Source organism: Micropterus salmoides, unplaced genomic scaffold (genome assembly GCF_014851395.1).
Source record: "Micropterus salmoides isolate LMB-PRFRI ecotype aquatic unplaced genomic scaffold, ASM1485139v1 Ms_hic_scaffold_8, whole genome shotgun sequence".
Taxonomy (NCBI): Eukaryota; Metazoa; Chordata; class Actinopteri; order Centrarchiformes; family Centrarchidae; genus Micropterus; species Micropterus salmoides.
Window position 1 is genome coordinate 31,081,288 of NW_024044570.1, and position 16,737 is coordinate 31,098,024.

Below are 16,737 nucleotides of genomic sequence, written 5' to 3' on the forward strand. Positions count from 1 at the left end.
TTTATGGAAATGCAATAATAAATAGCTGGAGTGCCCATTTAAGTCCCCACTCATTTTATACAGTATCACCAAAGTTAGTTAAAATGACAACTGATGTGTTGTATTCATTTATTTTTAACTGATTAGTTGAAATTTGAGTTTGTCTGATGAATGAACTTAAGTGGAGTCAAGTTTAGCTCAAAAATATATTCACAAATAATGGATTTGTGTTTTTATATCTGTGTGCCCGACAAAGATGGTTATACATTGGTATTATCAACCTTTGTTTCAAATTGGTAAAATTCTCATTTTCAATGACTGTTGGTTGTGTATCGGGTCATGACTGTATCTAAGAATTTTAGTTGTATTTACTTGACAACACAAGAGGAGAATGTGCTTCTGGTTTCTTCATCCTTCATTCAAAGTAAGTTTCATGTTTCAGAATTATAAAAACACCAACGTAATCAATGTAAATCTCTGCTTGTTTTCTCACTCCTGCAGACTGATTGCCCGCACTTTATTGTGGACAAGAGTGTTGGTGCTTCTCCAGGTTTCCAGGCAGGGTCAGAGGCCAGTGTGGAGGTTTGTTTCGAACCTCATCAGCTGGGGGAAGTGAGAGGCCAGCTCAAACTGTCCTCAGGAATCGGTGGCGACTACATCTTTCCCTTACATGGGATCTGCCTCCCCCCCAAAGCCCAGGGCCCGTTTAGCATCAGGGCTGGTCGCAACATCACTCTACCCTTCAAGAATGTATTCCTGCAGACCACAGCTTTCTCTTTTCAGGTAAAGAACCGATGACCCGAGGGCCAGGGAAATAACTAGGTTGAAGAGTGGAATTTTTAGAAGAGCATTAGTGTAACTGAGACTGGAAATGATTGATAACATTCCAAGAATTACATTTCTTGAAATCCAAGGAAAACATTTTCTTTCAAATATGTTCTGCCGGCATTCTTCAATTTATACTATATATAACGATTTAACCTAAGCCTTATTTACCCTGCTCCTAGGTGGACAATCCCTGTTTTACTGTCAAAGGGGTGGACACCATCCTCTCCAAAAAGACCCAAAACATCCTGATATCCTTTGAGGCCCCTCCAGGAGGCTCTCCAGGACCATGGTTTGGCAAGCTGACCATCTCCAGCCAGTGCTCCGAAGGCCGCAGCACACCTTGTTCTTGGGTTTATTACCTGAAGGGCCAAAGCCCTGAGTCATCTTAGAGAGATATGTACACATACACCTACACACATGCGATTGGCTGTGCAGACTCACACAAAAAGACACACAAACGAAATAAATGTGCACAGGCAACCACTTGGACACAAGCCTTCATAGCTTTAGCTTATTTTTATGATGCTTCAGTTGAACAAATTATTTATCCGATGCATGAACTCCAATGTTAATGCCAAAAATACAAGAGGGTGTGTATTTATTTATGTGCTTTAAATAATTAGTTGTCTCAAATGTCTTCATAAATATTGTAATAATTAACTGAATAAATCCTGCAGAAAAAAACCTGCTGATGCCTGTCATTGCACACTCGTGTCCACATGGGGGCAATAATGTCAAGTGGTTTTACCAGTTTTAGTGCTCCAAACGTCATTTACCTTTTTTCATCCTTTTGGTCATTATTATAACCGGAGTGCTAGAGTGTCAACTTTCCACCAGGAGTTAATTTGTCCAAACTACCTTGCGTGCTGTTAGACACACAGGACAATGCAGACCACAACAGCTACTCAGTTGAAAAGGCAGAGCTGGAGCACACACTCATTACCAAAGTTAGATGTGTCATGTCTCTCTCTCTCACTCTCTTTCTCTCTCACACACACACACACACACACACACCTAAACATGTAATGAGGAGCTGGGTTGACAATTCAAGAGTCACTCCTCTTAGGAGAGAAAATCCTCTGATCTTGATCATTGGGACAAAGTGAGCTGTAACTGTTTAAGGGAGGGAAGGGAAACATAGCATTGTCTTTCAGATTAGACATTAAAGAAAAGACAGAGCAAAGTGGATGTAATTCTTTTGGACAACAAGCCCAGAATAATTTATTATTCTTTATTACAAGATGGATGTTGGACTGATCAACACCTAGACCCAATTAAACACACAATTCCAATATTTACATATAAACAGAAAATTGTAGTGTAGCACAGTAATACATCGTGAGATCCAGTAAGTGCAACAACGTCACTATAAACTCTCAACACATACTCATCTCAATGCGTCATAACTGACTTTCGAACGACAGATAATATTGTGGGTATGCAGGATATGTCGGATGGGTGGGTGTGTTTTGGGGTGGGTGCTGTGATGTAACGGGGGGGGGTCGGTGGGTGGGGGCTTCTCTCTCTCCCCCATAGAGCGCAGCATGAGCGCTCCGCAGCAAAAGGATGTGTGAGCAGGCAGCGCGCTACTGTAGGGACGGAGTCCACAAACTGCTCAATAAAGAACAAGCGAAACTTCGAGCCCAAGAAAGCCGCGAGCAGCCGAACCCCGTAGCCGGTCAGGACAGCGAGTCCGCAACGGCAGCGCAGTCCGGAAACAGCGGCGCTCAGCCCGGTGGAATCGACGGGCTCGTCCGCTGGATCGTCACCAAAATGAGCGACAACAAGAACATCTCCAGCCGGGAGTACGCCTCCAGCAAGGAGGAGGTAGCCGTGGCTCAGGAGCAGTTCTTCGCCCCGGAACCGCGGAGAGGCATCTCCGTTATTTTGGATGTGAGTATGGAGAGCCACCGGGCAGTGGTCAGCCTGACGGGTTGGGTGGGAGGGTGTGCAGGATGAAGACATCCGATGCTGTGCGCACTTACGCACAGAGACGCTCTTACAATTACTTACTGTTAAGGGTTGTAGCTCGAACTTATCAGAGCAGGAGATGTGCCTGCTTAACAGATAACCTACTTTGGTGGCTGTCGGGGATCAAACGCTCCCTGTGTCTGGGCAATCTCATTGTGCGTTCACTTCCTCCGTTTCCCTGTCCAAAGAGTCACTATCCATTTTCCGCATCCTATTGACCAATACTCTTTTAAGCTTGGCTTAACTTGTTTACTTCTTTGTCAATACAGACGTCATAATAAATCCTTGTCGGTGCAGTAGCGTTAGCCTACTCTTGGTGATGGCTTTATTATCTATCCAAAGTCCGACGCGCACCGCCGCACTTCGCCGCTCAGGACCATCAGTTGGTCAGATTGTCTGTTAGGATACTTAAGACAGTTTTATCACAACACTTTAATTATTAATGAAAATGTCTGACTACCATATGTTTTATTGACCTAATATTTCATCGAGCGCAAAGTCCAACAGATAAACCTATACAAAGATGCAGCCTTCCTGTAATGGAAGTGGCAATTACGCAGCGCCATGTCGATTTAGGTCAGTCCATCAATACTATTGGGTTATTTTTCATCACCGCCCCATTAAATCCTCTCCCTGGAGATCACCTGATGTTGCGTGAATGCTTTAACGGGGTAGAAAACAAAAGAGAAAATTAGTTCAGTTTCCGCAGACCCTGCCACAACCCAAATAGACTGGTAAAGAAGGGGTCCATGGAAAACTAATTATGATCAAGACCAGAGGGCCAATATATCCTAGTACCCTAGTAAACTAATTATGTATGTGTGTGTGTTTGCCTGTGAGTGTGTAGAGGGGTTTAGGAGGGTGTAGCCTAATAGTATACTCCCTGCTTGAGCAAGAGACTATCCACTCAGGAAGATGCAGTACAGCAGGGTTTTTGTGAGCTTTGAGTCAGGACCCAAAATGTCTCTTTGACCTTTTTCTGATGTGTGACACAGGAACAGCTGGTCTCAGATAAGTAGGCTACTGTATTTATGAAGTTTGAGTTGCCCTGAACATGAGGGTTATCTGCTATACTCACACTGATTGGTTGATGCACAGTGCAGGCCGCGCCTTCTGATATCATCAATAAACTGTTTCTGGCATTTTCTCTCCAGCTCACTTTTTGCACATCCGTTTGAACTTTAAAAATGTTAATTGTTTTTGCCATTTTCCAATATTATTGACTCCACCATTATTATCATGGAGAGGCAGTCCACACCAAAGGGATTCAAGTGATTTCTGTGTGTGTGTGTGTGTGTGTGTGTGTGTGTGTGTGTGTGTGTGTGTGCACGCACCCTCAGGCAGCATTCTCCTCATTAGACCCTCTCTGCTGGCTTGTTTCTCATCCTTTGCTGTTTTTGTCTTCTCCTTCATCTTAACCCTGATGCACCTTTCTTTCTATTCTTTAAACCCCTTTCATCCTTTGTGCTCTTCCCCTTGTTCCTTCTCTCCTCTCCTCCTTTCCTCCATATCCTTCATGTCTTCTTCCTCTCCTCTCTCCCCAGCCAGGCCAAGAAAACATCCATCCTTAATAAGGTTAGGAGATGGATGCAACATCCCCCCTCTCTCTTTTGTTTCTGCTTCGTTCAGTCGTTATCTCCTTTTGGTGTCTCATATTTTCGTCTCAATCTGTATTTCTGTTACAACTCTCTCTTTTCACACACGCGCACACACACACACACACCGCCTCCTCACGGCGACACTTTCCCTCCTCTCCAAGCTTGTCTGTCTCCAGCAGCTCCAGAGTTGGCTGTTTTCTGAAGAGTTTAGTGCGCCCCAGGGTGCAGCCGGATACCAGAACAATGTAGAACAGCTTGTCATTCGAAATGTCGTGCGTCTCAGCAGTTAATGATTTTCACTTTGGCCTCTTCAGCTGGCTACAGTCGCCATCTGAATGCATCGCATATAGTTTTCCAAGCAGTAAACTTTTGGAGTAAAGGATATGTAGACTAGTTTATGTGCTTTTGTACTTGTACATTATGTAAGTTCCATCCTGATGACTTTGAACTGCAGTCATGACTGTTGTCAACGGTGTCTATCTACTTTGTCTTGAAATTTGGGCTGCACCAACGATTACTTGCATTATCTATAATCTGCTGACTATTTTCTTGATTCACAAATTAATTAAAAGTTTTGTCAGCAATGTAATAAAATGACCATTATGATCTCTCAGAGGCCAAGGTGACTTATTCAACATGTTTGATCCCCACATTTCAGGGCCAGGAAACTGGAATATTTGGCATTTTGCTTGAAAAGGGAGTGAAACTATGAATAAATTATCAACATATTTGCCGATTGAGTTTCTCTTGATCAACTAATTGATTTCTCATTTCTGCTGGACTTGAAATATTAAATGCGAGTCACAACATTTAAAAAAAAAATTAAACCGTAATATCCTTTTTTATTTTGACATTAACAGTTGATAATGTCAGTCAGTCAGTGTCAAGACTTCTGACAGTTTCATACATTTGTTGGTGAAAATCCACACTAGCTCTGCAACAGTACTGCTCTCAAGTATAATGGAAAGGAATCTGAAGTTCAGTTCAGACATTCAAGAGATGCTCCACCAAAAATCTTTTCAGTACCAATCACTAATCCCCTGTAGGTTGGAAAGATGTCTATTAAAGTTGTCAGTTATGTCTTTCACAAGAACAGTTAGTGCTACAACAGTCCACTGGTGACAGGTTTTCTCAAAAGAAAATAAGTACCCTCCCTCCCACTTTCTTTCTGTCTGCTCATTTAATCTTTTGCATCCCCCTCACCGTGTCTTTCTCTCGGTCTTCCACCCCTTCTCTGTCACTGTGCTGTTTTCTGGCAGTTGTTGTCAGTAGGAACAACTTATATCACACTCTGAAACACTGATGAAAGTACCACACCTGCCACTTTCAATTCCATAGGGAGAGAAGCTTTCATTGAAGCTATAAATTATCTCCCTGAATTGTGTGTTCATACGTTTCATAGAACATGGTGCACGCTTACACAACAAGAAATTCTCAGTCAGTATGTGTGTCTGTACATAATATTTGTGAGTTTTTATCCTCTGCTTACAAGCCTTATCAGAAACCACTGCCCCTTATCTGGTTGAGACACACTTTGTTTAAAGGAATGTGTGTGATTCAGTTTCTGCATGGACTCACTGTACGAGCTGCGCTGGTTAACAAATTGAATGGACCAAACATTTCTATTTCCAGGTTTTCACCCACTGGGTATCCATTTACAGACCGCATTAAAGTAAAAAAAAAAGACATCACTTTCAGTCTGGCTGGGCTTTCCAATACATCTGAAGTAGTTTTTTTTATTTCTTATGTTAAATTTCTTCCAACCAAAGCTGTTACACTGATGTCTCTTTCTGAATAGCCTTCCAGAAAAAGTCGATATTGACTACCAGCTATGTACAGTGCGCTAGCCTCGAAAACCCAGCTGTATACTAGCATTAACTTAGCTTTCTTTATTAGCTAGGCTCCTTATATGCTTGCTAATAACTTTTTTAAGCTGGGTCTCTCACATTGACAGCATTGTGTTGGACAGATTTGTGCAGCTGTGTTCATGAGGGAGAGAGAGAGAGAGAGTGACATGTGCTATGGCGATCAAATGCGATTTTAAATAGGCCTAGTAAAAAAAAAAAAAAATCAATACGTGGCGGTCAGCACTGCATTTTTAGTTACAGCAGATACAAGAAACTGCTCAGAGTTTATGGGAGCTTAGCACACATTTCACTCACACCGTTTTCTTCCTGTAAACCACTTAACATCTTTTGACCATACTTCTTGGAGGAGTCTTGGGGGATGGTGTCCGATTGTCTCTCGAGGCAGCAGTAGAACTGGTTCAGCTCATTTGCCATGCAAGAGACGTTCATGGAGTAGGGGGCTTTGGGTTTGTAGTTTGTGATCTGTCTGAACCACCTCCAAACAGAAGTTCAATTCAATTCAATTTTATTTATATAGCACCAAATCACAACAACAGTTATCTCAGAGTGGCATTGTTTTGCAGAGAACTGGTGTTGAAGTTTCTCTCAGTACAATCGTTTAGCTTCTCCTTGCTAAACCTGTACTTTACTGCCCTGCTCACTGCTCGGTCCCCACTCCTAAATGCCTTCTCCTTTTCCAACCTTAGCTGTCTGAGTTTGGCTGTAAACCAGGGTTTGTCATTGTTAAAACTCGCCCTTGTCCGTGATGGTACACAGCTGTCTTCACAGAAGCTGATGTAGGACAGCATAAGTAAACTCATCCAGACTGTTGGTAGCAGTCCTGAATATATCCCAGTCAGTGCAGTCCAAACACGCCTGGATGTTCTCTACAGCTTCACTGATGTCCTCACCACAGGTTTACAGAGTTTTAACTTCTGTCTGTATGCAGGAATCAGGTGCACCATGATGTGGTCAGAGTGTCCAAGAGGAGCGTGGGGGATGGCGTGATAGGCACGGCTAACTGTAGTGTAGCAGTGATCCAAAATGTTCTCTCTTCGGGTTGGACACTTTATAAACTGTCTGTATTTTGGGAGTTCATGGCTGAGGTTTCCTTTGTTAAAGTCACCAAGAACAGTACTTAAGGAGTCTGGGAATGTCCGCCCTACCCACAGTATCTGGTCGGCCAGCATACGCTGTGCGTCGTGCACGTTGGCCTGTGGTGGAATGTAAACACAGAGCAGAAAGTATCTAGCAAACTCATGGCGAAAAAGGTAAAAGGGTTTACAGTGTATCAGTAAATATTCCAGGTGGTGAGAACAGTGCTGCTGAATCACTTTGTTAATGTAAAAACAGACACCACCACCTTTTGTTTTGGCCGATCTGCTCTGTAGACCTGGAAGCCAGCCATTTGAGTCCGGTACTGATCCACACGGCCACGTCTCCGTGAAGCACAGAACAGAGGATGAATAAAAGTCTTTTTCCCCACAAGTAACTGAAGTTCATGCAGTTTGTTGCACAGTGAGCGCACGTTGGAGAGAAATATTGCCGTAGCGATGTGCGGAGTCCTCGCTGTCGGAAACGACCCGGCTCCTTTCCCTCTCTTACAGCGTTTCCCAGCAGCGAACAACAGTGAGCGTACTCTTCACCAAAATGTCCAATAATTCCACTGATGACGCGAGAAAAGTTGGAAATAAATCTGATGTTCCCCTGATGTTCATGAGCTCTTCTCTGGTGAAAGATCTCCGGGAATCACAGCCGAAAACTGAATTAACACACAAAAACAAAACAAAACAGAGCATACCTAACACCGAGGCAGCTATACGCAGCACCATCTTGGTTCCAAGGTACCGATGTGTGGGCTTTGGGTATAAACCGATGCTGAGTACCAATACCAGTGTAAAATTAATAAACTGTAATCCCTACTGTGAGGAAGAGACTGGCAATCATTCATCATGTGTAAGGCAACATTATATAAGATTTGGTGCAATTTGGCACCTATACCATATCAGAGTGTAATTCACAGCTGTCATATATAAGGAGCAGCTGTGCATTTGTTATGATTATGATAAAAAACTAGGAAGTCCACAACTTTGGTTACTTTGGTCCTGGCTCTCCTTTTCTCTTTTTAGCTTTCTCTATCAACATCCTCTTCGGTCTCTCTGCCTCTGCCTTTAGCTTACGTCACGTCCATTTATGTCGCCCACTCTCCCAGCACCAGCTCTACACTTGTAGCATGACTACATTTGATCTAATACATTTATGAGAATACCAAATTATGAATTTTAATATTCAGAAAATATTTATTCATAAATCTCTCGCGGGGCACCACCCGAGACTCCGTTCTAGTACACTAGTGATCAGTTAGTTAACAATCGCTCAGTTATCTTAAAGTCAGTCAGTCTCATATCGAAAGGGTAAATTCTCGTGGCAGGGACTTGGAGACAGGCAATACACACACAATTCCTTTGATTACAGTGAAATTTACTACTAAGGTGACTATAAATGCAGCTACATATACATCAAAAAGATAAACAGTGGCTAAACCATGAGAATGTGGGGTTCTATTGTGGGGATAATTTTGACTCATACGAGCAGCTAATGAACACAAGCTATGAGTTTTAAGGACTAAAGATAATGGATTAACAAACTATTAGACATCACTGACCACAGAATGCAGGGATTTGGGCTTACTGCATGTCGCTTCTCCCAGCCGGGTTGTTGGTAAACGGCCTCACACTGGCGGAGTTCCGTGCGTTCTCGGTTAGGACAGCTTAAAGCCGTCGCTTTCTCTGCCAGGGAATTGCTCTGGAGGTCTGTCTTTTGTCAGCTTATTGAAGAAACTCGCAGTGGGGGCCTTTTCAAATCCTGGCTCGGGTCAGAGGTTTGGTCGTCCTTTGTTACTACTGGCGGGCCATGTGGGTGGGTCCACCGTCGGTGGGATTAGCTCGACGAATCTTCATATTAAACTAGTGTAACTTAACGGACTGATAACTTTTAACAAAACAAAACCAAAGAAAATAAAATGCAAGTAAAGTTGTTGGAAACGAGGGAAAGCTGAGGTCGTGTGGCTTGAAGCGAACATGTGTGGCTTGAAACGAACAAAGCCTTCGCTGCGCCGGGTCGAGGATCGTAGGGTGCTGCCGGGAGAGGGAGCACGCTGGCCGCGTGCTGAAGCGCAGTTGGAGAGCCAGGAACAAGAGAGGACAAGAGACAGCGAGACAGCGAGACAGCGTGTGTTGCTGCTTTTGTCTGTTGGGGCGGGGTTCCCAGAGGGCAGTTCCCCTGAGGGAGGGCTTGTTTCTGGTTTCCCGAGAGACGGGAAACCAGAAACGGGAAGACATGGTTACGTGTGTGGGGGGCAGTTTAGGGTTTCCTGCCCTCTCTCACGAAGAGTTCCGATAGGCTGTTCAGGAGAAAATTTTAATAGTCAGGCACCGAGGCTTATCTCGGCTGCTGCCAAAGTAAAGCTGTGTACAGCATAACATGTGAAGCATGCTGTACCTTGACTTGTTGTTGTATAACGGCCTTAAGCTTGACAGAACCTGACACTACAGAAACTTTAGCATCACACAGTGAATGAAAGTGGCACCCGCCACCCGCGGGTAACTTGGTGGTGTTGGTGGTTGAAATCGTTGGGCCATCTGCCGCTTTGGAGAACAGGAAAAATGCACAACAGAAAGGAAAGTGCACAACAGAAAGACGTGTAGTAATGTAAGTGATTGGTGCCAGCGTCACACACTCAGCCACTAAGCCACCAGTCAGCTCAGGAAATATCTGTGAAACGGCGTTTCAAACCAAACTCACAAGTCCGAAAGAGGCGCAGTCTGTCCCGAGTTACAGCCAGCGCGCTGCTTACCAGCATTGGAGGCTGCAGGGGAGGGGAACGTCTCGGGTTACATATGTAACCCTCGTTCTCCGAGAAGGGGAACTCCGGTGTTGTCGGAGAATTACCAGGCTCGTCTTTTAAACACGAGAGGCGTCACTTGGTTTTATGTTTGTTGGCCAACTTTTGAATTTTGGAGGTTTTTGAGATAGACTCATTAATTGGTGGTTGAACTGTGGGTTTTGTATTGAACGCTTACTGTATGTAGCACCCCACCACCCTGTATAAGCGCCTAAGCGACTATGATTAGCTTTAGACTTGACTGATGGGGTGTTATGGGTTTCGGTGTGCGTTTCAAAAGGTTGCTACCATGAAGGTTTACCTGTTTTGGGTGACTCCGGAAATACCCTCTTAACATACACAGAACTTGTCAAACTTAGCATTTGAATCTCTCAACATAGTAGGCTTCATTTGAAATAACTGACCCAACAACTCTCTTATATTAAAAGGAATAATATTTCACTGGCTGCTTTCCTTTTTAAATAATACAAAAAGTATCCACCGGATTCTTAAGATAATGCAGCAATACAAAACAATACAAAAACACAAAATATACCTCTTTAAAATAAGTAGTAGTAGTTTTAGAAAGAATATTAAACTCAAATACCTTCGCCAAAAGTTAGCAAATAATTACCTTAAAATTATACCAAAATATTATACCACACAATGTTGAATGTTAATTTTTTTGTCTTATTTCTTCAGCAAAACCCCTTATATTTCCCCTGTTTTACCCTTCAAAACATTAATAGGCAAATACTAATTTTAAACTCCAAATACTTTCATGTACTTAATCAGTTACCAGACAAACACGCATCGGGCCCGCATGCACACACACACTCTCTCAAATGTGCGCAAAAAATTAAAATAGTTGCAGGCCTGTGTGTAGCTGGGCTGCGGTGCGGCCGACAAAATCCTTTTTTCCTCTCTCAACAGAGTAACAACACACGCGGTCCAACTCACAGTTCGGCGTCCATCCAGAAGAAACAGAGCAGGAAGCGATGAAAAGATGAATCCAAACGGCAGCATAGGCAAAGTCCTCGTTAGGTCCTCGTGTGGAAACTACAAACAGTCCAAGATCAGCAATGGCGTCCTCGGGCTACATGTATAATACTGTGTGCTGAATGCCTACCTGATGATATAATATCATATTATTTAACGCCATGACTTGACTCTCAATAATCTTTCTCATATTATTAAAATTAGATACTTCTTCTCCACCATTGCTCATAATAATAATTCATGCAATTCATGCATCACCTTCATCACTTTCATCATAACACAGGCCTGACCCACAAGAAAGAACAGTGTATGTTTAATCTACCTAATATTGTGTTGGTCATACTTTATACTGATTTACTGCTTGTCTGTTTTGAATAATACAGAAGATAAAGAGCTTAAAAATTAATCGCATATTAAATTGCAATTGCAATATTGGGAAAAAAGAAATTGGTTATTTGTCTATTTGTGGCCCTGCGATGGATTCGTGACCTGACCAGGGTGTACCCCGCCTTTCGCCCGATGTCAGCTGGGATTGGCTCCGGCCCCCCACGCCCCTGTACGCAGGATAAGCGGTTGACGATGGATGGAGATTGGCCCCTGATCGAGCTATTTTAGCCAGTATTGGGCCTATATCTGGTATCACTATTCGGTGCATTCCTATACTTTAGTAGATTAATACAAAATATATTGAAAAATGTTAAGAATAAACACTTTTAATGACATATAGGGAGTAGAGAAAATAACATGAACACCTGTATGAAAACAAGAATGAAAATAAATTTTATACAGTAGCCCTTCTCTATATACTATTTTTGTCCAATTCCAAATCCAGACTGTGTTAGAAAACTTTCCAGTTTTGTACATTTGTGTTTCTATTAGTGTGTCCACCCTATGTAACTAGTAATTAGTAACCAAAAAGTTACTTTCCCAAACACTTGAAGGATTGTTCTTGAACCACCTTCCTTCAATGGCTTTTATATGATTGTACATTTTTCCTGTTCTTACCTCATGCAGCTCACTGCTTCAGTGATACTAACTACAATGTCTTGCTTTCTCTTCACAGATATTCAGAAGAGCTGACAAAGATGGTGAGTGATTGCATTGAGTACCTTAATTGAGAGAGAGAGAGAGAGATGTGAAAATGTTTGTTTGTATAATGTATTTGTTAAACATTATCCATTAAAGAACTTTCTAAAATATTGTATGTTGTAACATGAAATGATGATTGTTGATAGTATTATTTCATCTGATTTGAGAGGTTTCACAGTTTTACACATGGTTTGCAGTTCTCTATAATCTCAGATTGATTTGCGTTATTATACCTCCACCAAGGAGGTTATGTTTCTGATCCCATGCACGTTTGTCTTATAATTAGCAGGTTATAAAAAACAGATTTCAATGAAAAATACTCATCATTTAGTAAAAATAAATAAGACACGGAATAGTAGAGCATCAATGTAGATATCCATTGATAACCTATTATTGTATGTATTTTACCACAATATTTTAATTGTGTGAACAAATCAAGACCGAAAAAGGGGCTTTCTCAACATTGAACATAAGAAAAGGAATTGTGTTCAGTTGTCTCATGAAGTTCTGGACTTCTGTCCATGTTTTATAGACTTTTCTTATTGGTGACATTTTGTATGCACTTACTATCTTATGACTACATTTCAGGGCCCAGGTACTGGGCATACTTGCTTACTGGTATAAATGAGTTACATCTGTGCATTTTCTAAAAATGACAATTCAAAATGTCTGCTTTAAGAAAGGTTTATCAGCAATAGAGAAGGCAGTTGCACAGTCTTGGCAGAGGTTTGCTCTCTGAATGTTCAGTTAAAGGTCAGTGTTGTTTTCATATAGTTTGCATCTGTAGTTTTGCTTCCAGTGGCAGAAATTCACAAGAAGTGAATCCAACAAACAACCAAAGTATAAACAAAGTATTTTGGCCTTGCTGGGGAGGTTTTCAGACGGATGATTGTCTCAGAAACCTTTTGCAGAGCAGGAAACTACTGCGTACGAAGCTCTGTCTGTCTGCTGTCTGAGCTGCTGCACAGTGTGCTGTATTTTTAGCATGTTGGGACATTAAAGTGTTTTCAAAGGGGAAAGCATATATTACTGTAGCTGTGCCAGTGAGGAGTTTGTTTATACCCTCTGGCATCACATGTACTGCTACTTTCTCTCTTTTTCTCTCTTCCTCTTCTCCCTTTACATCTCTTCCTGCTTTATCCATCTTTCCTCTTTCTCATCCTCTCCCGCCTCGCCTCTTTTATCCTATCACTTTGTCATTGACAAAAAAGAATTTAACTAATGAGGAAGCAGCATAAAAAGCTTTGCTTTCATAGCAGCCAGATGGCCGTTTGCTCTTCCAGTGTATGTGTGTTTGTGTGTGTGGAGGGGGTTTCTCTGTTATCCAAGCTGATTACTCCTCTTCAGCACAGCTATGTGCCCAAAATGTATCTCTGTACAGAAGATATCTGTTCACTTTAATGTGAACAAAGGTTTATTTAGTCTGACCTCTGTTTTATTAACGCAATAGTTGTGTGTGTCTGTGTAGATACACACTGCACAAAATCCATTTATCAACTGAAGTTGTAGACATAGTGAACGTAAACAATTTTTCCTGATGATTTAACTGGTGACATCATTGCAGTAGATGACATTTTTATCTCGCCTGGGGTTATTCTAAGAGATGATTGTGCCTTTACAACAGACTGTGGCATCAGCTGTCAAAATTTTAAGTCAAGTCAGTTTTATTTATATAGCCCAATACCACAAAGCCCAGTGTGCCTCAAGGGGCTTCACAGTCTGTAGCATATGACACTCTCTGTTCTTAAACCCTCGATTCCAAAGAGGACCCCCCCCCCCCAAAAAAACTAACCCTTTTAACAGGGAAGAAATGGAAGAAACCTCAGAAAGAGCAAAAGAGGAGGGATCCCTCTCCCAGGACAGACAGACACGCCATAGATGTGTGTACAGAATAGATTAACACAAAATTATAGTATATACAATTATGTACATAGAAAATGTAGATTTTAAAACTTAAGTGAAGAGAATGGATCCAGGAGGACAATTGAGCATCTTCAGGTGTCGACCTACTAAGCAGGATCTGAGCCACACCACCACCTCTCCAACCTAGAGACCTGGAAAGAGGACAGGCCACACAGAGACACAAGAAGGTAAAGACATTCACAGAGTGGCAGCCTTTAGGGCACAGCAAAAGCAGAGGGTTAGAGAAATGCTGTCGATATCAAAAGTTTTAAATGCTTGCACTACCTAATTACCAACTGCTCAGATACAGAATGTCACTGATGTTTCACATTTTCATTTCATGCTGGTCTTTCCCCGAGCACAGGCCAGTTATATCACAGAGAAAGCAGCTCTTTCTCCATCACAAAGAAGCTGTAGGATTCTGTGCAACTTGATAGCAGTCTCTTGGGGTGTTTCAACAACTCCATGGCTGCTAGAAACACACAGCTGCAAGCTGCCTTTAAAGAGGCAGGTATGAGCGGGGATGGGTGAGGAGCTGCAGAGCAAGAGAAACAAGAGACTGAAAGTCAGTGAGGAACAAAGAGAGAAGAAGAAGAAAAGACAGTTATTATGAAGTAACGTAGTTATTTAACGTATGGAACGCAGGCTTGAAAGAAAGACCCAGTGAGCACATGCTGAAGAAGAGCTATTTTTACCCTCCTCCTCCTCCTCCTCTCTCCTGGGCGAAGACCGGGGAACTGTTTTAATGAGGGCGAGAGTGAGATGAACGGGTAGTGGAGAGAATTGTTAAAAAGAAGATGCAGGGAGGGAGAGATTGACAGAAAGAGAGGCAGGAGGTGGCAGAGTCTGAAAGGGAGAGGAGGACAGAGAAAGAGAAAGAAGAGCAGGGTGAGGAGAGGAAGAAGAGATAGTGTCATATATCTGACAACAGGGCAGTAATTGAGGTTTAATTGGCCAAGTTCTGTCTTTACATTCATAGTGCAGATTTCAGGGCCGGCCTTCCTGCCCCCAAGCTGCTGAAACAGCAAGCCAGGGAGTGTGTGCGTGCATTAGTGTGTGTGCATTATGCACCCACATCTACTTCAAGTACAAGTTGCATGCATCGGTGAGCATTTTTTGTGTGTGCTGGTGTGTAATTTAAGTATAAGTGTATCGGTATGCCTGAGCTTGCTTGTGTGTATGCGTAAGTGTGCATTGTGCTTGTGTTGCTTGTGATCGTCATGGCTGCCTCAAAGCCATTGTTTTGCAGCTGGCTGAGTGTTTCAGCAGCCAATAATTCTCTGAAATAGTTGCATCATTTGACAGCACTTAGTTTACTATTTTCACTTGTAGCTGCACCTCTAATGTGCTACAATCCATCGCGCTGCTGCTGTCATCTTTGCATGTACAATGGAATTGTTGTGAAATAATAACTTGGGGTTACTATAATAACTGCAAATTTTCTGCAACTGCTGACTGAATGAAATCAAGTTTTATCTGCCTTTCAGCTGCACTTCTAAAATGAAAACAAGTCTAAATGTCTGCAGTGAAAAAGGCCTATTCACTATATAGTGCACTCAATAGAGACCTTAAAAATGGAATGTTCCATATGCACTTCGTTCTGCTAACAGTCCATGGCACAGGATAAGAAGCAAAAATTATAGTAATGCAACAATTGACCTATCAAGTGCCCAAAATGTCAATCGACTGCTCACTATATTGTTTGTTTGTAATAACATAGCAGTGTTGGGCAAGTTACTCAGAAATTGCAAGAAGTTACTTTTTACTTGCCTAATACATTACTTATTACTGGTAAAAGTAACAAGTTATGTTACTCGTTATGTTACTATTACTCAGAGCAGTACTTAACTTTTTTTAATGCAACTCTCTCCCGACCAGTGCATGCATCACTGGCAGTAGTGGCTAGAGTTTCTTTCTATAAGTTTCACATTGCTGGACTGCTTTAGCAATGTGGATGGTTCAATAAATTAGATTTGTTTAGTAGAATTGTTTGCACGTATTACAACGGACAACAATGTTCTTTGCATCTTAGACTGTGATGCAACAATGGCAGTATTTACAGCTGTCGAAACAACACCTCTCTCCCTCGTTCTCCATTCTTTCTTTAGCTTCTTGGCTAGCAGCTGACTTAAACAACATGAAGTCCGGTGCCCCTGACCTGCCGTGCAGTCGTGCATCACGTCAAGGATGGTGCATTCCGGTAACGCAGTAATGCAGTGTTACTTGGACTGTTTTTGAAATAGTAATCACTTACACTACTAGTTACTGGGGAAAGTAACATCATTACAGTAATTCATTACAGCCCAACACTGCTATAGAGTGAACTATTGCTTTTATGTTGTATAGTGAGTTGTGAATGAGGGAGTAATTTTGAAGAGGTCTAATTCGGTGTGGGACCTTTAACTTAACTTAACCTAATTTTTATTCTAAAGCCCTTTTACACCTGAGCTAAATTATGGGAAAACATTTTCAAGACATTGAAATTTTCAGTTTGTATCTGTGTGTATCTCATCAGTTAGCATTCAGTTTTTTTTCTCCCTTGCTTCCTTGCCTTGTGACTCATCAGCCATCTGCTAATTATCGACACAGTGTTTGACATAAAGACAGAAAGCAGACGGAGTTTAAGGGAGGCTTGTTTATC

General features: G+C 42.1%; 2 protein-coding genes across 3 annotated transcripts in view; both read left to right on the plus strand.

Moving 5' to 3' along the window:
• Positions 1-1,477, plus strand: part of hydin (HYDIN axonemal central pair apparatus protein) — an 81,598-nt gene extending 80,121 nt beyond the window's left edge. Inside the window, exons 90-91 of the mRNA XM_038706541.1 lie at positions 481-762; positions 987-1,477. Of these exons, the coding sequence (XP_038562469.1) occupies positions 481-762; positions 987-1,196 (492 nt within the window). The 3' untranslated portion in view covers positions 1,197-1,477. The remainder of the gene's footprint in view (positions 1-480; positions 763-986) is intronic.
• Positions 1,478-2,344: 867 nt separating this feature from the next.
• The window catches only part of necab2 (N-terminal EF-hand calcium binding protein 2), a 126,274-nt gene continuing 111,881 nt past the window's right edge, over positions 2,345-16,737 (plus strand). For both annotated transcript variants that reach the window (XM_038706950.1, XM_038706951.1), the window contains exons 1-2: positions 2,345-2,700; positions 12,169-12,193. In XM_038706950.1, the coding sequence (XP_038562878.1) occupies positions 2,374-2,700; positions 12,169-12,193 (352 nt within the window). In that variant the 5' untranslated portion in view covers positions 2,345-2,373. The remainder of the gene's footprint in view (positions 2,701-12,168; positions 12,194-16,737) is intronic.